This window comes from Nematolebias whitei, chromosome 14 (genome assembly GCF_014905685.2).
Source record: "Nematolebias whitei isolate Nwh7 chromosome 14, NemWhi1, whole genome shotgun sequence".
NCBI classification, from domain to species: Eukaryota; Metazoa; Chordata; class Actinopteri; order Cyprinodontiformes; family Rivulidae; genus Nematolebias; species Nematolebias whitei.
Window position 1 is genome coordinate 30,644,420 of NC_056511.1, and position 27,156 is coordinate 30,671,575.

Sequence of the window (27,156 nt, forward strand, 5' to 3'; positions counted from 1 at the left end):
TTACTGTAACCATCTGGGGGATAATTATATAATGAAACAATTATCGTAAGCTTCCGCTACATACGGTAGAATAACAGCAGATACTTCTGTGTCGACACCCGAAATCAAGAAACAGGTTAGCTTCAGAGCAAATATGAAGTGACAATGATCTACGTCCTTTATGTTTAAGAATAAATGTTCATGTTTTACTTTTTATACTTTAAGAAACAGCTGTTGGATGGCTTCAGTTTAGAAAAACTGCTTATGACACTATCATATTTTTCAATCTATAAGTCACAGTTTTTTGCATAATTTGCATGCTCTTGACTTATACACCAAAGCGACGTATTTATGGATTTTTTTTCCCTATCTATAAACCAATGTTTGGCTGAGATATGATTGTTTTCTTTCATTCTGACTGAAAATATTGAACACTACCATTTTCAGCTGCTAGATGGCACTCAAATAGTATGGCATGCCGTTGTGTCATGTAATAGGTAAAAGTGGCTATTAATGACACAATCGGCTTGCCATACTCTGCCACCTTCGTCCAGCTCGCCTGGAGCAACTGTCAAATCAGCTTCATTTCACTGCGTCGCCCCGGCAAAATGCAGCTGATTTGACCATTAAAGTGAATTAATAAGTAAAAGCTCAACTGAGACACACCTTTACTATAAAGTTGAGCAAACAAACAATTGTTTTAGGTGGTTATCTTGTTAAATTTTGAAGAAACGCACAGTGAGTCGTCCCTCTGCACATTCCTATTTCTGCATATCGGCTTTTGAAAATGCAGCTTTTTTTAACGGTCAAAGTGCATTTAGTAAGCAAAAGTTAAACTGAGACACACCTTTACTATAATTTCAAGTAAACAAATAATTGTTTTTAAGTGTTAATCTTGTTAAATTCTTGTTAAAGTCCTCCCGTGCACGCTCCCGCGGCCACCATTTGGCAGTCAATCGATTTTTGGTACAACACTGGCCCACGTTTCCAGGTTGTCAGCTGTGCTGCATAACAAACGTGACGCGTCAGCGGTGACGCTTAATAGATGCGACGTACATGGCCAAGCAACGTATTTATGGATTTTTCCACTTTATTACACATATTTGAACTGATGTGAATTAAAAGGCGGTGAGACATGTACGGCGGAAAATACGGTAATTGTTTTTAATATACATGTGGACAAACAGTGCCTCTGATAGTTGATTTCTTCTCCATCTGTAACAGACCCAAACCTCAAACAAGGTCAGAGAGAGGAGATTAGGAAAGGCTTTTTTGTCTCCGTGCACTTAACTCAAAGAGGAGAAAGAGTTTCGAAAAGTAGGACAGATTTCCACAAGTTTTCTTTTTCCTGGCAGGTCACCACGAGGCTGTGAGGGGGTAGAAATTGGTGAGCAGTGGGTCATGCCCTCTAACTGCAGGGGTTAACAAATGCCATCCTTCTCCATCTCATTTGGCTGAGGAAGTACAGACACATCCAGGAGGCTAATCTTCGCCTCGGGCTGAGCTGAATCGATGCTGGGTCAAACCTCACAGCATTCAGAGACAAGTGATAATCAGTTAAAACCAATAAACGTCTCCACAGTCGCAACGCACTGCCACCAGAAAGGCTGTTTGGAAGTTTGCTTAAAGGCTTCAGAGGGAAATTTAGGTCTTGGGGAACAAATAAAACGAGCAGAAAACAGGCAGAGTCTGTTTTTATTGAATCCAGAAGGAGAAAACTAATAAAAGCCTGGCAAAGAGTGAATGAGGATACAGGCAGCCAAGAGTCATAGAAACACAAAGAGAGGGGGGCTTTTGATTTTCAGGATGTGAACAGTGAGAAGAGACAGAAAAAGTTTGGTTCTGAAACAAATGTGAAAAGGTTTGTTTTGTTGTCCTGTAGCAGATCTTCATGAAGCTTGTGGGTCGTAATGCCACTGACACTTAAGACAAAAATAAACTACGCAACAAGATGTGTTCTTCTCTTGTTTACTAGGTCATATTTTCCCACCACAAACAGTTTTGTTTTTTTTGACACGCTCAGCTCCCAGTTTGTGCCACTGTGACCCAGTTAGACTAGCTTTGCCCTAGGCTAAATTTAAAGCCCCCCTTTCCACCGTGGAGAGATTGTTATGACACAAATACCAGCTCACATAACTTCTGCTACATATTCATTTGACTTTTTAGTCTTAAAAATAGTGCTATATTTGGAAATTCTTAAAATCTCACCTGAAGCGAGCTTCTGAAATGGAGTTATGTGCAAACATGATCTTACCCGTTACAGCATATTATAATATGTTTAGTAATAATAATATACGTTTTTCCGTTAAAAAGTATTAAAGAGGTACTGGCATGGATTGTTACACATTAAGCAGATATTTCTAATCAGCACCATTTTTTATTTTACAGTAGTCCCTCGTTTATCACTGGGGATATGTACCCTGAAGCTCCGTGATAAGTGAAAAACCGTGAATAGTAGTACAAGTAGTAAGTAGTAGTTTATGTTAGTATATATTAAGGCGTTTTAAACCCTTCCTACACTCTTGCAATATTCTAAACAATGTTTCTAAATGCTCTAAAAGAGCACAGCATGTCATGATTTCAGCTCCCTGCCTCCGCTGCTCTCAGCCACCTGCAAGCGCTATTGGCCACGCCCACTTCTCCACTCTGCACAGAGATCAGCTGCAGGAGGAAGATTTTTCTGCAGCTCTGGGCTGCACAAAGGTGCAGCAGGTGTTACATCATTTAAAATAATTAATTTTAATTTAATTGTTATTATAATATATATATATTATAATTTAAAAATCGTGCGGCTCATCCATCAGTCAGCCAATTGTGTGTCATGTCCAATCTTGTTTTGAAAAAACGCAATAGAGCGAGTCCGCGATAAATGAACCGCCAAGTAGTGAGGGACTACTGCATTAGACTATTTAGAGTTTGCTGCAGACAGAGGTAGTTTACACAAAGGAACAGATATAAACACCGGTGTGACCTTGAATAACCCTAACCCCAGACCATATCCATGGTTATGCCACACCCCGAATCCATCGATACAATTCACTACACTCATTATCTGTAACCTTTAGCAGTGAACACACACACACACACACACACACACACATTCCTCCATTTTAAACCGTCAGCTCAGTGCAGATCAAACAGACTTTCAGAGCTTTCCGATCCATTACCCTGTAAACTCTAACGGGCCAGCTTTCATACACAGAACTGAGGACTGCCATGGTAACAAGGGAAAAGAAAAAAATCCTTAAACAAATACATCTCCCCCAGCCTGATTCTTCCCCTGATATTTGATATCTGAACTGGTACTTGAGCAACAAAAGGGCACAAAATGTACTGGAGCTGCAGCTGTCTGTCGCTGACACGTCTGAAGCAGACCAACTTCAGGCTCTGCTGATAAACATAAAGAAATGACTCTCTGCACAAATCACACACAAAGGAACGGTTTTGCAAAGCAGCCAACCTCTGATCGTGTCAACAACAAAATAAAGCATGCCTGGCTGCAGTTTTATGATGTGCCTGAAGAGTGGTCTCATATTTGATGCTTCCTCATTGAAAACAATGAAAATCCTCTGTTGTCTTCTGTGACACTTTATTTGTCCTTCAGCTACAACTTTTCCTACATCGTGTCGAAGATTAAAGCTGCATGTTCAGCTACAGCCATCGAGTGGATCAAGCGTTTGGCTGACAGACGGATGCTCAGGAGCTGGACTGTGTGTGGAAGTGTGGTTTGGAAAAAATAATAAAAGGCCTGTTTTGCTTCTGGCCGACTCACTGGCTGACTCCTTGAATCCTTGGGCAGAGTGGACGATCACATGGAGGAAGCCGTACAAACCAGGACTCTCATCATCTGGAAAACAAGGGCACAGAGGTGTAAGTCTGAGTTCAGAGTACTTTACAGTCTTTGAACATTGGGACACTATGACCTTCCTGAATCCTGCCTTTATCTCTGTGCAAGTAAGAGAATGACAGATGAAGGAAAAAAGATCAGTCTCATTAAGTTACATTATACTTACAGATTTAAGATCAATCATTTCTCCTGCAGCTGCAAAGAGTTTGATTTAGATTTCAACTTTGAAACACAAAAAATGGCTACTCTGGATTTTACTTATTAAAAAAGTCAAATGTGGTATTATTGGATGTATGGTTTAGTAATTAACTGCAGCTGAAAATCAAGACCATAAAAATGAAAGGTAATTTTTTAATGAAACTTTCAAGTTTAAAGCAGAACAGATAATTCGCAAAATAAAAGCTCTTTCAACATCATTCTTGCAATTTCAGCTTCTTTATGCCTTTTTAGCCATTTTTTTCTTCTTCCTAATTTCAGTTTTTTCAGATAATTTCCACTTTCTGTGCTCATTTCTGATTCTTTCAGCCTGATTGGGCAAACGTGATCTTTCTGCTTTCTCCTGCTAGTTTAAGCTTATTCTTTTTCAACTAACTTTTTAGCATGTTTGTAGCTAAATTTAGCTGTTTTCAAATAAAATCAAGTTTTTCATCATGTTTCTGTTATAATCCACTTCTTTATGCTATTTTCAGCTTGTTATGCTCCTTCCACTTTTTTTTTTTTTTTTTGCTATTTCAGCTAGTATTTAGCAGTTTTATTCTAATTTTAGCTTTTTCAGATTATTCCAACATTATTTTTTTGTAGCTCATTTCAGGTTTTTTCACTTCCTTCTGGTAGTTCAAGATTCTTTCTGCCTTTTCAGCTAGTTCTCAGCTAGTTCTTTTTTTTTTTTTTTTACTAATTTCAGCTTATTTTTAGCTAATTTCTTATGTTTTGTGCTAATTTCTGCCCATTTAAACCTATTTCAGCAAATATGTTTTTTCTGCTTTCTTCTGCTAATTTAGGCTTGCTCTTCTATTTCAGCTACATTTCAGCATGTTTTTAGCTAATTTTGGCTGTTTTTCAGAAGCATTCACACTGCATTTTTTTGTAGGAAAAGCCATTTCTCTAGTTTATATTATATTATTTAGCACATTTTAGATCCTTGTATACTGTTTATTTTTTTTATAATTTATAATTTAGCTATTTTTGGGTGTAACTGGGACCTTGAATACACAATTTCCTTCCTCCTCATGTATCATATGTGATGCGAATGACAATAAAGAACCTTGAACCTTTTAGATAAATTTAGGATACAAAACAAATTAATGATGTCAACTTAAAAACACAGGAACCAGGAGACATTTATCAGACTAAATGAGCAGTTGCATTTCAAATCTTAAATTTTGACACCCGTCTATTAAAGAGCCTCAAAGAGAAATCCAGTTAATTTCAACACATTTTTTTTCATTTAGCCTTTATTTATCCAGGTTAGTCTCACTGAGCCACGAGAACTCATTTTCAAGAGAGACCTGTTTAGGGAGCACATGGTGGGGTTAAGGGCCTTGCTCATGGGCCCAGAGTGGGGCGAATGAGGGTGGGGGCAAGTGTGGGTGTTTCACCTACCCCACCCACAATTTTTGATGTTGTCGGGGCCGGGGCGTGAACCGGCGATCTTCGGATCACAAGCCCACCTCTCTAACCTCTGCGCCGCCACTCCCCAACACAGAAGTCTATAAACCTAATGCACAGTAATCCAAACTAGACACGAGTACAAGTTTGTTGCTAAACCAACCAGAAATGCGCAGTGTTCTTAAAAAACAAGTTCATTTCAGATGAGCAGATGTTTGCAGTTGTTCGACAGAATGAAACTCTAACATTATTATTAACTTTATAGAGTGAAAATTATTGAAACTAAAGCAGCCCTTTGACCACTGACTCAACCTCCAATTTTTTTTTTTTTTACAAAAATCCCACGTGATCTGTTAGCACTCTGAGTATGGGTTGGGAATGACTCTCAGCTGCTACTGCACCAAATTCTCACACAAAATTAATAAAACCAACTACATGAGGAAACAGTTTATACTATGACGATCAGAGTGACAGGTAGCAGTCAGAGCATTCTTTTATCATCAGACCTCACATCTCTTTGCCTTTCAGCAAACTCACGTGTCCATATCGGCTGAACTAGTTGCTGACTAGAGACTTGTAGGGGACAGAGCCCACACTATTCTCCCACTTCCTCCTCTCTGCATCTCACCGACAAACACACAAAGATGAGACATTCCTGTTCTGGCTGAGACCTGTGAAGTCTGACCGTTTCCTGGTAAATAAACTCTGATGGAGGTCGGCAGGAGCGGCTGGGAGGTCTGACAGAGAGGGGTTCAACTTCAACCTCTGAACCATCTGCTTCTCAAGACAAACTGGTCCTACGATAATATCTGAAGAACAACAAATTGCTAAAACATGCTAACCAACTAATGATACGTTATTCTGTTTCACTGAAATCATTAAACTATGGGAGAGTATATAAAAGTCTGACATCTTACTGTAAAACATGACTTGCAGTGATACTCAGAGTTACAGAGGAAGTATGATATGAATCTAGACTCGCCTGTTAACTAGCTGAACTGTGCCCTACAGAGATGTTCTCAACCTGGTTGGTTAAACACACGATTCACTGTTTCTAAAAGATGGATGACAACAAACTATCTTTAGCAAAACTACAATCAGTTGACCAAAACTTGTAAGAGGTATTGTAGTAAAAACCAAAGGAAATGATGTTAAATTGGAACAACATATATCACCCACTACCACTCATCCAAGAGTTTAAACCTGAGATCATTTTATGTTGAGAAATGATGAAGTTGTTGCTGTTTTGGTCCAACCTGGAAAATACCATATTAATGATGTGTTAGAGCTCAATGTATGCAATATGAATGACTCTTAGCTACTACCATACAAAACTGTAAACTAATAGCTGTAGAAGTGACCGAGTTGTATCCATTTATGTGTTGGTGAAACCTGCAGTCCCTCAGTGTCAAATCAGAACACAAAAACCAGAAACCTACTGAAAAGAACTGGATGTCAGAATCACAGCTCAAACAAAGAATTCTTTATACAAGAAGCAAACGCTTTCTTTTCTTCCCCGGAACGGGTAAAAAAAAAGAAAAGAAAAGAAAACAATGTGCTTTTGAAAGCATTGAAACCTTTCTGTTAGTACAGAGGACATGCACATGTCTTCTGTGTGCATGTGTAAATCTCAGGACATCTGAGGAGATCAGAGTGGGTCGGCCAGATGGCTTTAATGCCACCTTCCAGAGAGGAGTTACAACATGGAGATCTGAAGCAAAAACAAACATATAGAAGCTGCGAGTGACACACAGCGTAATGCTGACCGCTATGAGAAACATTTTGTAACCTCGATTCACCTCCTGCTTTCATCATGGGGCCAAAAACACATATTTTGGAAGAATTTAAAGTTTAAATCGGAGAAGGAAAGAGGAAGCGATGTTCTTTCTGATCCTTTTGAGTGTTTCTTACCATCTTTGTTACTAGTGACAGGAATGTTGTGGACGGTTCGCAGCTTGAAACAGGAGCTGGTCAGGACCTGGAGCTCCACAGAACTTAATACACATACCTGGAGATCTGAAAGGAAAAAAAAAACAGGATGATTTTATTTTCACACTTATTTTACACTCAGTTATTCAAAGAAGTAGAATTTAAAACCAATGGTACCTTTTTTCTGGAGCTTCTGGATGTTTTCCCTCCACTCTGACCTCTCATAGTCAGAAGAGAGGAGGAACTGATAACTCTGTACAGGAATAAAATGCTCAACTGATTAAAAATATATAAAAGAAGAGCATTGTTTTGAAAATATTGTTTTAAATGTAAAAAAATAAAATAAAGAATCACAATCAACTTGCGCTGTAATCTACATCTACACCACACATGTGGACTCATGTCTCCCTCTAGTGGTGATAAAGGAGCACTGCAGCACAACATCAGTACCTTTCCGTGTTTGTTGTGGATGCGAAAAGGGATGGTGGGGGAGTGCAGGAGCAGCCAGGACTCCTGCTCGTTCATCTTCTTCCTGAGACGCTCCACGCGGCTCTGACCCTTTGGTGCTTTCTGCACAGACAGACAAGGAAAGACTTTAACAGAAAACTAGATGTTTTTCAATCTTTGGCTTGATTTCTGCATGGGAGGATACTTCCTGCTTCAAAACAGGAGAGCCCTTTTTTATTTTACTTTGACATCTAACAGAACAACAAAGATTTGTTTGCACATATTTATTATACTGAACAGACAACAAACAGATTAGGTAAACGACTGAGGGTGCAGGTAGCTGCAGCCTTGTTTTAACAGTGCCGCAAAATACTAAACAGCAAAATCCATGCTCAATAATTCAGGTATACAATCCAACATTTTTCAGTCAGGCCATCTGGACAGTTTCTTTTTTTTTGTGCTGAAACATTTTGCCTTTGGTCCGGAAGGCTTCATCAGTCAAGGAAACCCACAACAAAACTGATTCTTCCCCCAACAGCTTACTCCAAAGTGGAACAAACCAGTTCTGCTTGTGATAAGATGGTCTCTTTGGTACGCCCCCTCCTCCATTGCTGGCCCTCTTCCTTGTTGACAGTCTTGTCAAACTGGTTGAAAACAACAAAGTCAAATGCCAGATGACCTGACTGAAAAATGTTGGATTGTATACCTGGATTATTGAACATGAACTTTGTTGTATCCTGATGCATACTCAATAATCCAGGTAGAAAATCCAAAAAAGTTCAAACTGGTTGATCCACTCTGAGAAGGTGCTTTTTAAGAGACTGAGCTGAAAACAGCACCTCAGACTGAGGAAGTCTCTTGGATGAGAGACGAAACGTTTCTAGATTTTTTTTGCTTTGTTTTGTTTTTTGTTTTTTTGAATGTCCAGAGGACCAGATTGAACTTTTTTGGATGAACTTTGTTGCTTTCAACCAGTTTGACAAGACTGTCAACAAGGAAGAGGGCCGGTAATGGAGGAGGGGGCGTACCAAAGAGACCATCTTATCACAAGCAGAACTGGTTTGTTCCACTTTGGAGTAAGCTGTTGGGGGAAGAATCAGTTTTCTTGTGCATTTCCTTGACTGATGAAGCCTTCCAGACCGAAGGCGAAACGTTTCAGCACAAAAAAAAAAAAAAAGAAACTGTCCAGATGACCTGACTGAAAAATGTTGGAAAATACTAAACAATTACATCTAATAAAGACTGGGAATTAGAAGGACTACATTCAATTTTATTATCCGTTTTTTTAGACAAAATTTTTTTCCCATTGAGCATATAGTTATACTTCACACCTACATGTGTTAAATGATCTCTTCTCTCATTCAGTAAAACTACATTGTTACTGTTTAACAAACAAACGGATAATAAAATGCTCTGACATATAAACTAAAGCTGATGTTAACTGGAAGCACCCTGACAGGGATGAAAGTACAGAATGTTGTCGGTACATTTATTTTGTGTATATTACACCATTTGATAGTGATCAACTAAAGTAAAATTTAGGAGTTTTATTAGGGATGCACGATATTATCGGCGTGGTATTGGTATCGGCCAATATTAGCAATAAAGTTAAATATCGGACATGGGTCATTTCATCAAAATAACTCACCGATATAAAAGGCTTCTGTGTTCAGTTAATTTTTAATTTCACAAACTGTCAAGTATATCTATTAATGCACTATTACTTATGCACTTTTCACTTGTCACTTGTGAACAGGTTGAGTTTAGATTTGTGAAAATTTACAAATGTGCACTGTTCGAATGTTATAAATGGTAAATGGACTGTACTTATATAGCGCCTTTCTATCTTATTTCAAGAGACTCAAAGAGCTTTACACTACAATCTGTGTCCTCATTTACCCATTCATACAGCACTCTACTAGATCTCTACAAAGCTAATTGAACAAATCATTCTAAAGAGATTAATCAGTGTTTTAGATCACATTCATACACTGATGGGACACACATCAGAGGCTATGAGGGGTTCAGTGTCTTGCCCAGTGACACTTCAGCATGTGACTGCTGGTGGATTCGAACCCCCAACTCTTGCATTGGAGGACGACTGTTCTAACCACTCAGCCACAGCTGCCCCAATGTTGTCATTGTGTTAGAAAGAAAATGTCATGAATACATTTGACATTAAACATAATCCAAGTTGAAGTATTGCATCATTTTCAGCCCCTTCTTGGCATCTGCATTTGGTAGCAGGTCAAATTGACAAAGACCATGCAGAGTAATGTAGTATTTTAATTCCACTGCAGAGAAAGCTGTGTAGTCTCTGTAAGTAGGTCTAGGGAAAAATATATTGTTATTGGTATAGGCCAAATAAGTTTTAACATATTGGCATATTGGATATCAGTCAAAAATCCACTATCATGCATCCCTAAGTTTTATGATAATTTTGACTTCAGTTATTTGTCATTTCTTGTTAAGCAAGGGTGCTGAAAGTTAGCTCTGTGTTAACTGCAGGCGTCTATGCTTCTTGTCAGCATATAAAAAATAGAATAGAATAGAAATAACTTTGATTGTTCCTCAGTGGGGAAATTAAGGAAAATACAGCAAATATCCTCAGCCTGCAGCAGGAAGCCATGAGTCAGACTATAATCAGCTGAATCTCTCGCTCCACCGGCCCCCTGCCACTGTAAATACCAGCCATGGTCACTCAGTGTGCCCTGAGTGGGCGAGAGGAACGTGACGACAGGGAATAACAGGAACTTGGTGCTCCTGAAGCCTTTGGTGTAACTCAGCCTGGGGGTGGGGGTGTAACATTTACTGTGGTGTAATTTAAAGTGCTGTAAGCTGAGAACGTCCAACAGTTTAAACTCTTTCAGGAACTTCAACTTCATTGTAAAAAACTAAAAAAAGGATACAAATGAAAAGTTGATAGAGTGGCTTAACACTGATGGAAGTCACGTTCACACAAATAAAAATTAGAGGAAAAAAGTGAGTTCCTCTTATTTTTTATTAAAAGCCATGCCCATGTTTTCTTTGCGTCTTCCGTGTAAGAACTTGAACTTAATAATAAAACAACTTATAAGAGCTGTTCACAAATGCCCACAAACCTAAAAGTACCAGAGCAGCATTGCAAAAAGAAGTGGGCCAAACCTGCTCCACAGTGAGTGTGAAAACATGCAGTTCTGGAGCTTTCTGCCTCATAGTTGGCCATGATACTTTGGATCAACTCAGAAAAAATGAGGGACAAAACTTGTTTAAAAAATATATAAATAAAATAGAGCTCGTCCAGTAAGGAATTCCTCTCATCTGTTGCAGGCATTTGTTTGTGTTTGTGTTTCCTTTAACAGCAGTAATCTAGATGGGGATCAGTTCTAAGGAACAATGGAAAGTCCTGCTCTGAGATAAGATGCTAAAAGACTCATTTGGAATTTGGACCAGGACATTTTTCTAACTCCAAACACTGCACGCTCCAAATCTGACAACCACACAGGAAGAGTTTTCAGAATGACACTGAATTTGAGCACCACATGCCAATAAATAATAACTAACCTTCTCTTTCTGTATCTCGCACTTTAAACCTGAGATCTTCATCTTCATCTCTTCGATCTCGTGCTCGGGCAGGACCTGGATGCTCGGACAGGAGTCTGTCTCGTCCAGAGTTTGGAAGGTTAAATCTGCCAGAGGGATGTACCACTTGCATTCATACTGCTGGTGGCGGCTGCAGACAGACAAAGAGAAACGATGGAGAGTAACAAGAGTGAGACGAGGAAAACAAAACAAAGTTTGTCTAAAATGGTACTTCAGAAATCATTTTCCACATCAGTTTTTTCATTCAACCTTAATTTATACAGGTTAGTTCCAATTGAGCCTCAAGGACTCATTTACAAGAGAGACCTATTAAAGTTTAAAAGTTGTCACAAAACTATTAACAAAAAGTGATTTACAAAAAACATTAGATAGCTAAATGACGGTAATATAAAGTCCTGCCTATAAATTTAAAAGACAATCAGAAGTGTATGAATTCAACCTGAAGACAACTTCTCCCAGCTTTTCCCTCTTCAGGGTCTCCACAGCGAGTCATCCTCCTCCATCTCTGTCCTCTTCATCCTCTGTCCTCACTCCAACTACCTCCAGTCCTCTCTAACTGCATCCATATATCTCCTCTTTGTCGTTTTCCTGGCAGCTGCATTTCTAACATCCTTCTACCAATATACCCACTGTCCCTCCTCTGGACATGTCCAAACCATCTCAGTCTGGCCTCTCTAACTTTATCTCCCAGTTGTTCAACCTGTGCTGTACCTCTGATGATCTCATTCCTAATCTTATCCATCCTTGTCACTCCTATGGAGAACCTCAACATCTTAATTTCTGCTACTTCCAGTTCTGTCTCCTGTCTTTTTGTCCACTGTCTCTGTCTCCAGATCATACAACACAGCTGGTCTCACCACTGTCTTGTAAACTTTTCCTTCGACCTTTGCTGACACCCTTTTGTCACAAATCACTCCTGAAACTTTTCTCCATCCACTCCATCCTGCCTGGACTCTCTTCTTCACCTCTTTACCACATTCCTCATGTTCCTGGACTGTGGACCCCAAGTACTTGAAGTCCTGCACCTTTGTGACCTCTGCTCCTTGTAGCCTCACTGTTCCACCGGCCTCCCTCTCATTCACACATGTACTCTGTCTTACTACGACTGACTTACATTCCTCTTCTTTCAAGTGCATACCTCCACCTCTCCAAGTTCTCTTCCACCTGTTCCCTGTTCTCATCAAAGATCACAATGTCATCTGCAAACATCATAGTCCACAGGGATTCTTGCCTGACCTCATCTGTTAGTCGTTCCATCACCAGAGCAAACAAGAAGGGACTCAGAACCAATCCTTGATGCACTCCCAAAATTTAACCTGAAGACTGCAGTGAAGTAAATCTGTTTCAGTCTTTTTCTGTTGTAACAAATGTACGTCAATGGAAGTGATGTGTGTGGTGAGTTAATTCCACCAGGAGTGAGGTGAATGTTTTTTGTCTCTAATGAGACAAAAAGTCTGAGGTGACGTGTTTGTTCAGTTCACTCCTGTAGAGTCTGGCTCTTGTCTCCAATGTTCACTTGTGAAGAATCCAAGGGAATAATGACAACTTACAAATAGTCTGGAAATGGTCCAAGTGTGGACTGAACTACATTATGTTTTAGTTGATGCAAAAAATAAATCAATTACAAAAACACATCACACAGTTTAAAGGATTGTGTGTTTATAACCACTTTGTGTTGTATTTCCTTAATTTTTATGGCCTGGCTGGGAGCACATGGATTTTATTTATTATATGTAATACTTGAAAATCCAAAGGAAGTGGTTTGACTTTATAAAGTGATTCTAATTCACCATTTCAAATTCTGAAGTTCTATAAATATTTATTTTTCAGATCATAAATATGTGACAGCTGTAGTAAGAAGCTGCTTTTATGACAAGTGTTTGAACACATTTATCTTGATATTCCAGAAATGAACACGCATCTGCTTAGTAAACAAGGTCTACAGAGAGAGGTACATTTTGATGGAATTAATTTTATACAACAGAGTTAAACATGAAACAAGGTGCAATTTAAGTAAAACTAAAAATCTTTAGCAGCTGGGAATATGCTGGAGCGATGGTGTAAGGTTTTCTGCTGAGACTGAAGACCTTCGTTTGGTCACAGCAGCTGTTCGATAATTAGCTTTAGTTTCGCTTTTATTATACCTTATTTTTAGATATTAACACAACATGAGACAAACAGTTGTCAGGATACAGTGCAGAACAAGAAAACATGCAGATTAAAGGTTACAGTTAAATATTATTACAGTAACATCTGTGGCGAACCCATGCTTCAGAATCCTGATGCTCACTCTCTCTGGCTACTGACAGTACGTATCATATTTTTCGCCAGACAAGACAAGCACCTTTTTGCATAAATTTGAAAGTCCTGTGACTCATACACTGAAGCGACTAATATACGTTTGATTCCCCATATTTAAAACACAATTTTTGGCTGAGATCTGACGATTTCATTCATTCTGACATGGACAATATTTAGCACTACCATTTTCAGCCGCTAGAGGGCCCTCGAGCAATATGGCAAGCCAAGTGTCTCATTAATAGATAAAAGTAGCTATTAATAAGACACTTGGCTTGCCATACCAAACCACCTTTTTCTCGCTCTGGAACTCCTGGACAAAACATCAAATCAGCTGCATTTCGCCGTGACGCCCAGATGAAATGCAGCTGATTTGACCATTAAAGTGCATTTATTAAGGAAAAGTTAAACTGAGACACACCTTTACTATAATGTCAAGCAAACAAATAATTGTTTTTAGGTGGTTATCTTGTGTAATTTCGAAGAACTGTACAGCAAGTCATCCCTCTGCGCACTCCAGCAGCCGCGAATTGGCTTTTGAAAATGCAGCTGATTTGAGCATTAAAGTGCATTTATTAAGAAAAAGTTAAACTGAGAGACACCTTTACTATAATTTCGAGCAAACAAATAATATTTTTAAGTGTTAATCTTGTTAAATTCTTGTTAAAGTCCTCCTGTGCACACTCCCGCGGCAGCCATTTGTCAGCCAATCGATTTTTGGCACAACACCGGCCCACATTTCCAGGTTCTGTGGTGCATAATAGATGCGACTTATATGGTGAAGCGACCCGTTTATGTTTTTTTCCACTTTATTAGACATATTTGGACTGATGTGACTTATACAGCAGCAAGTACAGTATTTAGGACAGTGGTGGAACGCTTGTCAAATATACTTTTCTCATGCAGTTTATATCTGTGATTTATTGCAGTGTTTTGTGCTATTGGACTCACTGAACATTAATCAAAGGAATAATGGAGCTAAAAGAAGGATCCATGTGCAGATCTGCAGTATTTAAACTACAGCCAGGTGTCTGCCTTACAGGTAGTGTCACAAGCCAACTCACATAGACAGTTCTGGGAGGTTGGATCACAGATTTTCATTCAGGCAGATGACAGAGAAACAGACGAGACACACTCACCCCACAGCTGTCTTCTTCATCTTGGCACAAAGAAGCAGGTCGGTGAAGAGGAAGACGTGCCGAAGCTTCCTGGAGCTTTCAGACACCTCCACCAGAAACCCATCCTTCACCAGCTGACGGGCCTGCAGAAGAACCAGAGGGAAGTTCCTGCTGAGCTGATGAACCAGTAGCTTGTTTCAAATATATAAAAAACTAAAACCAGTGTCTTGTTATTGTCTTCAATCAGGAAATTTGCACCAGGAAGCACAACTTGACATTCAAATTCAATCAGCAGCTGATTAGACTCTTGTTTTTGTTCTTGAAGCCTCACATTTAGAAAACATCTAATACTGTAAGTGTAACCCCTCCCTTAAAAATATACCACCCACCTCTCCTTTGGGTGTAGTGACAGCTGTCCTGCGAGGATCTATCTCCTCATTGATGGAGGACAGGAAGTTCTGGGAGATCCGGAGAGCGTCCTGCAGGAGGGGGAAGTCTGGGTGGTCTTTCGGCGTGTGTTTCAGCAGGTCCTGTCCCAGAAAAGAAATGTACTGATGTTCATCCAGCCATCTTTTTTAAACTCATCAACACTCTGGACACCAGTAGTGGATTTTAATAAAGTAGAATGTTCTGAAACAGTTATTCGCTGTATTAAAACTCAGTTGTACTGAAGACTAAAACACTGATAATCTAATTTTCTTTTTGTTTTGTTTAGCTGCTCTCTTTATGACAGCAGCTTTCCCTTCAAAATGGGTTCAGCCTAGGGATGCACAATATTACCGGCATGGCATCAGACGATATTATAATTTAAATTCAATATCGGACATTCCATTAAAATAACTCGCCGATATAAAAGGCGCTGTTTTTGCCTGCAGCGGCAGCACAACGTGATGATGTTGCAGCGGCAGCGCAACGATGTCACGTGCGCCTACCCGATCTCACGGCAGAGAGAAAAATTAAAAATGTTGGCCGTGTGGAAGTTTTATTTTTCGTTGGTGAGGATGTCGGATTCCGAAGATTTATGGACTACGTTGAGCCTCGCTACATCGTCCGCAGTCAGAGATATTTTTCCGAGGTAACGTTACCCCAGTTACCAGCCGTCATTTCAGACGTCATTGAGAAGCTAATAGCCGCTAGCACGTCTTGTTGGGTGAGTTTTACCACAGACCTTCGAATGTCAAGTGTTAGCCCCGTTAGCATGATTAGTCTTACAGCACAAAGGATAGACAAAAACTTTTAACTTAAAAAGTCTGTCCTTCTTGCACAAGAGTGCAGAGGATCCCACACTGCAGCTACGAACCTGGAACAAGCCTCCACAAGTGAGACAGCATCGCAGGTGACTAATGCTAATAAATAACATTTAACATTTTCCATTTAATATAAGTCAAAGTGCTATGCATATCATATGGCTGTTACTGAATATGTGTCACCAGCTCTTACAGCTGTTACACAATTTTTGTAGCAAATAAGTCTAAATAAGAGGGCTATGTTTTGACAAAAGAACGTATATAAAATATTGTATCGACATCGGTTATCGGCCAAATAGGTTTTAACATATCGTCAAATTAGATATCGGCCAAAAATCCAATATCGTGCATCCCTAGTTCAGCCAATCAGTGTTGTTTGGTTTGCGGATGAAACACCGCTGCAGAGCCCAGACCCAAGAGCTTTCTGTTCATCTCACAGCTTCTTGTTCTTTCAACTTTCTCCCAAAACCTAACAAGACACATCCAGGAGTCTTGGCTTGTTCCACTGACAGTTCCTGCCTAATCGTTTCTCGTGTAAAGTAAAAGTACATTTTAGAATGACTGGACGATTTGATAGAATAAATGCTACACTAAAGTTTTCTGAATCAATGCTTTGAAACAATGAATGAATGAATGAATGAATGAATGAATGAATGAATGAATACTTCCCCTCCCTTCTCCTTTGTTTTTGATTTTAAGAGTTTAAAGTTTGAAATATTTGTTACCAACACCACAACTACTACAACTAATAATAACAATGATGATAATAATAGAGTAATATTAATACGAATAATATTAATAATAATAACAATAATATCAGAAAACACTGGAAATAGAAAAATATTACAAAACTAAAATAATCAATCATATGTAATGAATAAAAATAAAGATGAAATAAAAACAAGACAGACTGTTTTCATCAAAAATATCTCAAATAACTGTAAAGTATTTCTGGAAAAATGTGTATTATATTTTATAATTTATATATCTGCTTTATATATTTGTTTGTAGTTATTATAGTTATAATTAAAATTAATACATTATGGTATATTAAACAACAACAACACTAATAATGATGATGATGATAATAATAGATGGAACATATTTCTTTAAACATATTCAAATAAATATATTTATAAATGTATTTGGCTTTACTCTCGAGTTTGATAATACCAAAAATTTGTTCAATCCAGTTTTTTTTTTAACGTACCGGTATTTCTCCCCTTCATCTGCATTTTTCCTATTCATTAAATATTAGTCTAAATTTAAACTTCTTTCATGTAATTATTGTTTTTCTGTTTCTTTTTTTAAACTTAGTTTGCTTAAAAAAAAACTATTAGTCCCAAAGGGAAATTAAATGTTGCAGCTTATCATCCTGGTTTCATTAGAGTTGTTTTAGATGCTGATGGCTGTGGGCAGGAAGGATCTCTTGTAGCGCTCTGTCTTAGATCAGATCTGAAGAAACTGGTTGCAGATGTTGAGCATCTACTTGGACTTGGTGGGTTTCTCGGTTTTCTTGGGCAGCAGGACCACTTGAATCTTGGGCAGAAATCCCTGAGCGATGGCCACGCCTCCTAGCAGCTTGTTGAGCTCCTCGTCATTGCGGACAGCCAGCTGCAGGTGGCAAGAGATGATCCTGGTCTTCTTGTAGTCACAAGCGGCATTTTCCACCAGCTCCAGGATCTTGGCGGTCAAGTACTCAAGCACCTCCACCAAGTAGATGGAGATGAATCCATGGCACCTCCTTTTTAATTCGTTTGTGATTTGGGGCTGTAGCTGAGGTATTATTTGAGCTTTTGAGATGTTAATCAGCTGCTCTCGATTGTAAAAAAAAAATCACCTTGTTGCCATGGTTACGCATCATAACAAACATCCAAAAGCAAAAAGGTTTTAGTAAATCCTTCAAGCTGCAGAACATCTGATATCAGAGGAAATAATCATCCAAATAAAGCGATTTACATCCAGAAAAAACGAGGAATTAAAGTTTTGAAAAGTAACATCCCAGACTGAACGTAACAGAGCTACTCCAACATGCAGCCACACCGAGCGGCGCAATTCTAGAACCATCAAAGATGAAATACACTATTTAATATATTTATTGGGTTTGATTTAAAAACAGGTTCCTGATGTCATTAAAAGTTGACAAAGTACTCATGAAGTTGCATTGTTTTTGTTTTCTGTAAAATATTGCACCAGAAGGATGAGATACTGAATCATGTCTATTAACATCTTTTTGTATCTCCACAAAGGTAGGATTGTCTTTTTGACAATAATAATTAAAAAAAAAAAGAAAAAAAACAAGGACTATTTTTTTATATTCAGTTGGAAGGTTTTTAATCATCGGAGACAAGACCATTTAGATAAAGTGACTCTGCAGTTTAAAACTGTGTAAAGTTTGTTTTTACTGCTGCCATACAAATCTAACATTGCTCTGATGTAAAAGAACAACGTGTTACTCACATGCAGGACCAGGGTGCTTCTGGTGACACGGTCAATCGGCTTGTAAAGGAGAGCTGTGGGAGAGACAGAGGACGCCAGGTTCAAATGTCAAATTTAAATGGATGGAAGCTTTTTATTGATTGTGTTATTCTGAGATTTCCAGCAAAATAAACAAGTTATCACAAAGCTACACACAGATGCAAACACTAAGCACCCCAAATGGACCAGCGTAGCTATAAAAAGTGTGACATGTGCCCACATGCCTCCACTCTTACATCTAAACTACAGTTTAGAAGCCTGCAGCACCACAGTCAACTGGTTTCCCCAGAGTCTATCTCGCTGCTGAGGTGCTGTGAACAGCAACGACAGCTCCAGTTCAGAGACTCCCACAGATATGGCAAAATGAAAGAGAGAGAAAATAGATTCAACCTGACATGGAGAGATAGCAGCAGCAATGGCATATATGAGCTCTTCCATAAAAATATATATTTTTAAAAGATGGCAGAAGCAAACACACTTCTGATGTATAATGTGGACAGAAAAATAGTTTTTCACTGTCCAGTCAAGGTTCTACAAGTCATAGAATAAGATGACCAAACTATGTCATAGTTTCTAAAAAACATCACTTAATAACAGAATTGGACAAAAGAATGCTTTTCTGAGCATAACTTTAAAAGATTAAAAAAAGAAAAGGATCAGCTGTTAAAAAAACAAAACAAATGGAAACCTGCTGACATTGTGATCAAGCTAATCTCCATGTTGACTTGTGTTAAATGAAGAGGAGAAACTTGACTACACCCTTCTTAAATTTCAGTTTTTGTTCATTTGTTTAAACACTTCAGCAATCTTTTCTTTAACAACACAGCACAAACACAATTTTAGGAATGTATATTAGTACTGAAATATTCTTATTATTTGGTCAATATTATTTTGTTTCCATCACAAAATGCATTCAAAATGTTAAAATAAGAGAGGGTACCCTCAGGCATGAGCCTCCCATCACGCACGGAAAGACTCAAAGACAGTTATTGCTGTCAGATTACTGAACTCTTGATGATGATACTGAACAACTGACAATAACACTGCACTAAGCCACATCTGTGACACCTAATATATTTATTGATACTGCACTATGTGGCTGTATCATGTATGTCACTACCGTACCATCATAATTCATTTCAATATTACTACCTGTGCAATAACCTGTCGCACAACCTGTGTAGTATACGTTAGTTATGTGCAATATATTACTATAATACAATATATTACTGCCTGTGAAATACTCATTTATACTAACTCATACTTGCACCATTATATTCTAACATGTTGTTTACTATATTTCATTTGGACCTAGTAAACATTATATTTCTTTTCACTTTTGGTACTTTATTTTGTACTTTTATTGCATGCTTTAGTATTTCTTGTTTTTTTTAGCGAGTCAAAAAAGTTCTTCTCATCCTGAGAATCCATTGTCGACCTTGTGCTAACCTGTATATGACAAATTAACAAACATAATATAATATAATAATATAAGAATGTCACTAACTTTAACTTGTGATGTAAACTTCCCACAAAAATGTTTTTTCTCACATTTTACACTTTTTATGCATATATATATTATAGTTTATGCATCAAAATAGACATTTTTATCCTCTTCCATGCAGTGTGTCTTTCACTGCTTTAAGGCTTACAGGTTTCTACAACAGGATAAACTTTATTGAAATGACTGGTTATACATCTACAACTGATTTACTTTGATACAAAACCCAAGTCACAATGCCCATCATAACTAATAAATCTTAAAAACGTGAATAAAAAACAAAAAGAAATGACTGCAAGCCAGTCAGTTGAACTTCTATTGAGCTAATGTCTAGCGTGGTAGTAGCTGAGACTGCTTCCAAACACATTTCCTGAGCTTAGATTGTAAAATGGATTGTAAAAGCTCATGAACCACTGAGCATATATAAATGAAACTTTCACAACACAATAAACGGCTGTGCATTTACCGTTGGAGGTAAATCAACTGAAGATGCACAAAACAACCCACCGACTTTAGAAAACCAAAACACGGCTGTATTTCTGTATTTATTTATTTTTCAAACATTATGGTAAACTTCGATGTGTAGTAGCTGAGTCATTCTCTGCACAGACTGTAAGTGTGACGTTTTGTATTAATGTTACATCTTGCACACAATATTTTCTAAGATTGATCAAAACAGCTAAAACTCATTTCTCAACATTACATTAAAAAGCACTAGTTAACAAAGTAAAAATATCTCATAAAGTATTTGTTTTGGAATTGTCAAATTTCTAAATCTACTTTCTGTCTTTGTGGCTTTGAAAGACTTCTTGACGCGTGTAGTTAGCTTAGCTACTGTGAATTAGCTGCTGTCTTCTGCCCGTTTGACAGACATATTTCTACTGGCTTAATACATTTTGATATTCAAAGTACACAGGTAGCACTGGTATGTATAATTTTAGTAATACAGTAGTCCCTCACTACTGAGCGGTTTCACCTTCGCTGACTCGCTCTTTCGCAGTTTTTCAACGTAAGATTGTACATGTCACATAATTGTCAACTATAATTTTACTCTTGTGATTGGAATGGTACAGGATAAAAAGTTAACAAAAAATACTTTGGACAGGTGCCACCATTTTGTAGTTTTCTTTCAATAAGCCTACACTATAGCTAGTCAAAAGAACTACACTACCCACAAGCCAACAGTGCTTCCGGCCACTGCTTTCTGCCGAAATAGAGGGAAAGTTTTGTAACGCAAAGTAAGAACGATCTACCTATTAAGCTCACAGAACTGGCAGGAAAGTCACAAATAATCCTGAAGCTCAGTTATCTACGTGCACATCAAGCTGGACTGGGCGGTGGACTTCGTCGCTGCAGGGTAGGTCTACAGAACCAGAACCCAGCTGCTGATCTGCAGAGTTGGTGAATAAAGTTTTACAGTACTGTACAAAGTACATATACATATGTTGTTAGTATTATGTAGGTTTAAGGAGTTTCGAACATTGTTAAGAGTGTAGGAAGTGTTTATAAAGCCTTAAAATATATAAACACAAAAATAAATACTGGTATAGCATTCTTACTTCGCAATTTTCCACCTATTGCAATGGTGTTTGGAACATTTCCCCACACAATAATCGAGGGACTACTGTACTTATACAAATCAGTTTTGTATTCTAACAGCAATGTGCTGGCCAAAAAACATTTTTAAAAAGAGCCACATCCGGCTCACGTGTCACCTTTTGAATAGTTCTTCTCTGCACGTTCATTCTCTTTGCTTTGTTTCCTCACAATAAGGCATGAAAGAATGAGAGCAAAGCCGGCTCATATCCACTGATGAGGCTCAATAAACCTGACTCCCTCTGCTCTGAAATACACACACCCTTACTGTTTAATACTGATCAGAGCCTTGCAGATGCTCTTTGAAGTTCCTCTTCCATTGCTCATTAATGCAGCCTCTGTCGATGGTCGTGGCTCAGTGAACTGATACTTCTATCACCAGGGGCTTTACAACACGTCCTGAACAGACTGCAAGGGCAGGGAATATCTAATTATCTGTGTGTGTGTGTGTGTGTGTGTGTGTTTGCACACAGCTTTGTATTCACATCAGGAACAGGTCCTTCAGGAAGGATCAGATAACTTCCAGTAACCTTGTATACAACACAGGTACTAGATGCTTGGGTAAAAGTGCTTCAGTGATCTGCTACATTTTAGTACGTCAGTTTTACTGATTGTGTCCTGGTTGATGCTCCATATCTGAGAAGAAGCTGCTGTTTGAGGATGTAATTATGTACAGAGACCCTCTGAGCAAAGTGCCTCCATCAGCACATTGACAGGTTTATAGTGAAATGCTTACAGTCTGATGTTAGGCCAGTGTAATTTCTGTCATGTTAAACAATTTAACATGCAAGTGAGGCCAATTACCAAGCTCCAGCTGAGAGAGATGGGAACATCGTTAAATTTCTGCACACTACGAAATAATCAAAGTTCATGGACAAGAAATGAATTGAAGTCTATCCAAGTATCAAACTAAAAATCAGATTTGGTTTTGAGAAACTGAACGATCTGTCAACTTTCTCCAAAGAAAAGCACGTTTTGTCAATTTTTTTTACCTAATATCTACATTTTACCACAATGAATAAAACAAAACAAAAACAAGTGAATATTATAGTTACTTTCAATTAAAAAAAATCAAAATTCAAAAATACTTTATTAATCCCAAAGGGAAATTATTTTGTTGTTATAACTCGTTATCCTCATTTCATTAAGAGATGTTATAGATACTGATGGCTGTAGACAGGAAAGATCTCTTGTAAAGGTCCATCCCACAGTGGATCCTAAGAAACTGGCTGCAGATGCCGTCCGATCCGTCCACCCAGACTCGGCTGGCCTCTCAGTTCCCCTGGACTGTAGGACCGCTTGAATGTTGGGCTGAACTCCTCCCAGAGCGATGGCCACTCCTCCCAGCAGTCTGCTGAGCTCCTCATTGCTGTGGACAGCCAATTGTAGGTGCCGAGGGACGATCCTGTCCTTCCGCTGTTGTGAGCCATGTTTCCTGCTAGTTCCAGGATCTCAGTGGTCAGGCACTCGAGCACAGCTGGCAGGTAGATGAGCATGCGTCCACAGAACATCCTTTCAACTCATTTGAGAGTTGGGGCCATAGTTGAGATATTATTTGAGCTTTTGACATGTTAATCAGCTGCTGTTGTTGTAGAAAACAGCCTTGTTGCCATGGTTACGCATCATAACAAATGTCCAAAACTTAAAAAGTTTCAGTAAAAATCCTTCCAGCTGCACAACATCTGATACCAGAGGAAACAATCATCCAAAAAATGTGATTTACATCCAGAAAACCAGGAATTAAAGTTTCCAAAAGCAAAATCTCAGAATGAAAGTAACAGAGCTGCTCCAACATGCAGCCACCTTGAGCGGCGCAATTCTTGCTATTTATGCTACAGAAAACAACTGAAATATAAAAAATAGCGATTGAAGGTAAAGCCAAGATACTAACGATAGTATTTTACCGAGTTGGGACTGTTGGAGACTTGTTAGTGAACTGCATTCACGAGTCTCTAGTCTAGAAGATCCTGAAACATTCACAGGGGGTCTTAATTTTCTCATTTGAGTTGCAGAGGCTCACAGTTTTATCGCTCAAGTTTTCAACATGTTTGAAATTTTTCTGCGACAAATTTTCTCTTCAGTCAGAGTAATCGCAAACCCTTCTCAAGAATGCTAAAGCCGTATTTTGACACTCACACACAGTGGGGCGACTGTGGCTGAGTGGTTAGAGCAGCTGTCTTCCAATGGGAGAGTTGGGGGGTTCGATTCCACCAGCAGTCACATGCTGAAGTGTCCCTGAGCAAGACTCCAAACCCCTTATTGCCTCCAATATGTGTTCCATTGGTGTACGAATGTGATCTAAAGCTCTGATTAGTCTCTACAGATTCAGATTAACTTTGTAGTAACTTTGATTAACTATTTAGTAGAGTGCTGTATGAATGTGTGTGTAAATGAGGGCATAAATTGTGTTGTAAAGAGCTTTAAGTATCTTGATTAGATAGAAAGGCCCTATATAATTGGGGTGGCTGTGGCTGAGTGGTTAGAGCAGTCATCCTCCAATGCAAGAGTTGGGGGTTCGAATCCACCAGCAGTCACATGCTGAAGTGTCCATGGGCAAGACACTGAACCCCTCATAGCCTCTGATGTGTGTCACAGTTTGTCCCATTTTTATTTTATATCTTGATATTAAAATATTTATAGTGTATCAAGTCATGTACAAACAGTAGTGTTTATATTACAACAGTTTGATGCTGTTAGGTAATAGATTTACTGTCAGTTTGCCCAACCATGTATTTTCTTTACTTACTGCAGCTTTTCTGTGTCCAGTGTTGGTAGAGTTTCGCCCAGTCGCTCGAAAATGGACAATGTCTTAGCAATTGTCTAACAAGGCAATAAGTGATAAACGTAACAATGTGTTAAAGACAACATGGGCACGTCCAATTTGAGATGGTCACTAGAACAACATAAACTCCCACTTTTATTTCCTTACTTGAGCAGAGCTGCTGCAGTCTAACCACAGTCCAAAGCTGAACAAGCAAACTTTTTCAAAGTCCATAAAACGAGCAATATTACGAGACACTGTCAAAACTAAGCCCATATAAAAACAAAAATAATCTGAAGGACTGATTGTAAATCTACATCACTTTGAAAAGCTCAAACTGCTGGGACTGAAAACAAAAGATCACATAGTAATAATAATGTGTTATGTGTTGTCATCATTGTATGTTCCCATACAATGGCGAAATTGGCTCTGCATTTAACCCATCCACCACCAGGTGGAGCAGTGGGAAGCTATTGAAAGCGCTTGGGGAGAAATTGGGGATAAGGTGTACTGCTCAGAGACACCCAGACATGTGCAATGACTGAAGATCGAACCTGGGACTTTCAGGTCACATGATGCTTTAGGTACATCTTCTAAATTATAGTCCTTTTTATCACATCAAAACATGCAAACATGGTAACCATCTGTACTGACCATTCATGAAATTGTATACAACAACTTGGTTTACTGTTCTAAATAGTAAAGTAAGTGCTCTTTATGGTTCCTACGTCACTGAAATAAATAGAAATGTCATCATAAATCCAAGCACTGATTTAAATTATAAATAAATAATCAAACTAAGGCTGCACAATATGTATATAAATAAGTATAGATATTGCAATAACAATGTGTCCAAAATCAATAACATAAGATTCCACTAAATTCCTAATACAGAAACTGATAACATTGCTGCTAACATTTTGATGCACTTTCAAACTTCCTTTTATACAACCTACAGTATATTTAGTAAAGTATTTAGTAGAAAGGAAGGGAACATTACAGAATAAATTAATACAAAATAATATCTATAATAAACGAAACAAAAGAGGAAGAGGTGGGTGAGGAAGACAAATCCCTCTGATACATAGATGGAGCAATTAAGTGGCTGTAACACAAAACTAATGAAAGAAACTGTCTTGGGTGCTGACAGACCCTGATTGCTGAGGGAATATGAAAGTAGTTTCATGCTACTGTACCTAGCTAGAACAAAGAATAATATGAAACCATTCACAGAAGCATTCAGATTGGATTGAAACAATGGCTCTGGGTTGAGAAAATTCTCATTTACAAAACATAAATTAACAGATGATTCACAGGTACAGGATGCTGAAAACTGAGCTTTCACTCATTTACAACCAGCCTGACAATTATACACAGTTACCTACTCAAATGTGGCAATCACAGCATAATAGCACAAATAAATGCTCAAAACCGTACACGTACATGCATGACAGCATTACAACACACAAATATTTTGCTCTGATTGTTTGTCAGTATTCTCATAAAAAATAAAAATATATATTAAATTGAAAGTTTTATAGCCTCTAAACATGCTCTACTTTTAAACCAAAATACTAAAACAAAAGTCCAACCAATCAACTTCCTGATAATTCAATTAGTTTTTTAACCTCATCACCTTACTGCACAGGTTATCCATACAGATATACAAAAGGTTTAACCTCTAAAACAACCAGCAAGCAGCAAATGTTTGCACAGCGTGAGAACAAATACCCCAAAATACAACCAACAGCTTAATTACAGACAGTTCTTGTTTAACAACAAAACTTGTATTCTAACAATCATTAAAAATATAGTTTAAATTGGATAAATAAAAACAAGAAAAACAACTCTCCAAGTGGTTTCCTCCAACCTCAGCAGCAGATACAGAGCAGTCATTACCGTAAGTACAGTTACAACACAGTCTGAGGACCAGAAGCACCTCCATATCCCTCCTCCTCCTCTGACTCGGCTCTCCTGCTCACTGACTATTTTCTCAGACTCACAAGCAGCGGGAGCCAGAGCGAGAGAGGGAAACAGAACAAGTGTGTGTGTGTGTGTGTGAGAGAGAGAAGGCTCACACACACTACAGTTTGCCTCCTGAAGCCCAATGCATTCACAAGCAGGATGGGCTGGATTGGATTTGTAAAGCTCCAAAGCAGCACAGAGAGGACTGCATACTCACACATGGACACACACACACACACACACTGGTGAAAATATATGAACTTACCCTCCATTGAAGTGGTGCAGTTTTTGGAGTCTTTAGGTCCTTTTACTTTGAGGTTCTGAGAGAAACAAAGAGATAAAAAATAAGTTTAAAACATTTTACTTGAATTTTTTGGTACAAGCTCTGGTCTAGTCAGTACTAAAGTACAAATATATCTCAAGGTAAGGTATTACCAGTATACTTTGTACATGTAAAGTAAAATGGCCCTCTGATTATAATAAAGCGGATAGCTTATGTGATTACAGTAGTCCCTCGCTACTTCGTAGTTTGTTTTGCGCAGACTCGCTCTATCGCGGTTTTTCAAAGTAAGATTGAGCATGACACACAATTGGATGATTGATGGATGAGCTGCACAATTGGCATGAATTTTTTATTGAAAATAAATTATTTTAAATTATTTAGCAACTGCTGCACAGGTCTGTGTGCAGCCTGCAGCCACGGAGAAGCTCTCTCCTCATATCTCTGCTCTGCAACAGAGAAGTGGGCGTGGCCAAGAGTGCTGGCAGGTGGCAGAGAGCTGAAATCATGACATGCTGTG

The 27,156-nt window shown here is 38.4% G+C and overlaps 1 protein-coding gene across 1 annotated transcript in view; it reads right to left on the reverse strand.

Annotated features, from left to right (window-relative positions):
* The window catches only part of abr (ABR activator of RhoGEF and GTPase), a 212,122-nt gene that overhangs the window by 58,884 nt on the left and 126,082 nt on the right, over positions 1–27,156 (reverse strand). Inside the window, exons 6-14 of the mRNA XM_037688041.1 lie at positions 26,622–26,676; positions 18,516–18,568; positions 15,198–15,338; positions 14,830–14,951; positions 11,354–11,522; positions 7,814–7,933; positions 7,541–7,616; positions 7,346–7,450; positions 3,752–3,826 (exon numbers count right to left, since the gene is read on the reverse strand). Coding sequence (XP_037543969.1) covers positions 3,752–3,826; positions 7,346–7,450; positions 7,541–7,616; positions 7,814–7,933; positions 11,354–11,522; positions 14,830–14,951; positions 15,198–15,338; positions 18,516–18,568; positions 26,622–26,676 — 916 coding nt within the window. The remainder of the gene's footprint in view (positions 1–3,751; positions 3,827–7,345; positions 7,451–7,540; positions 7,617–7,813; positions 7,934–11,353; positions 11,523–14,829; positions 14,952–15,197; positions 15,339–18,515; positions 18,569–26,621; positions 26,677–27,156) is intronic.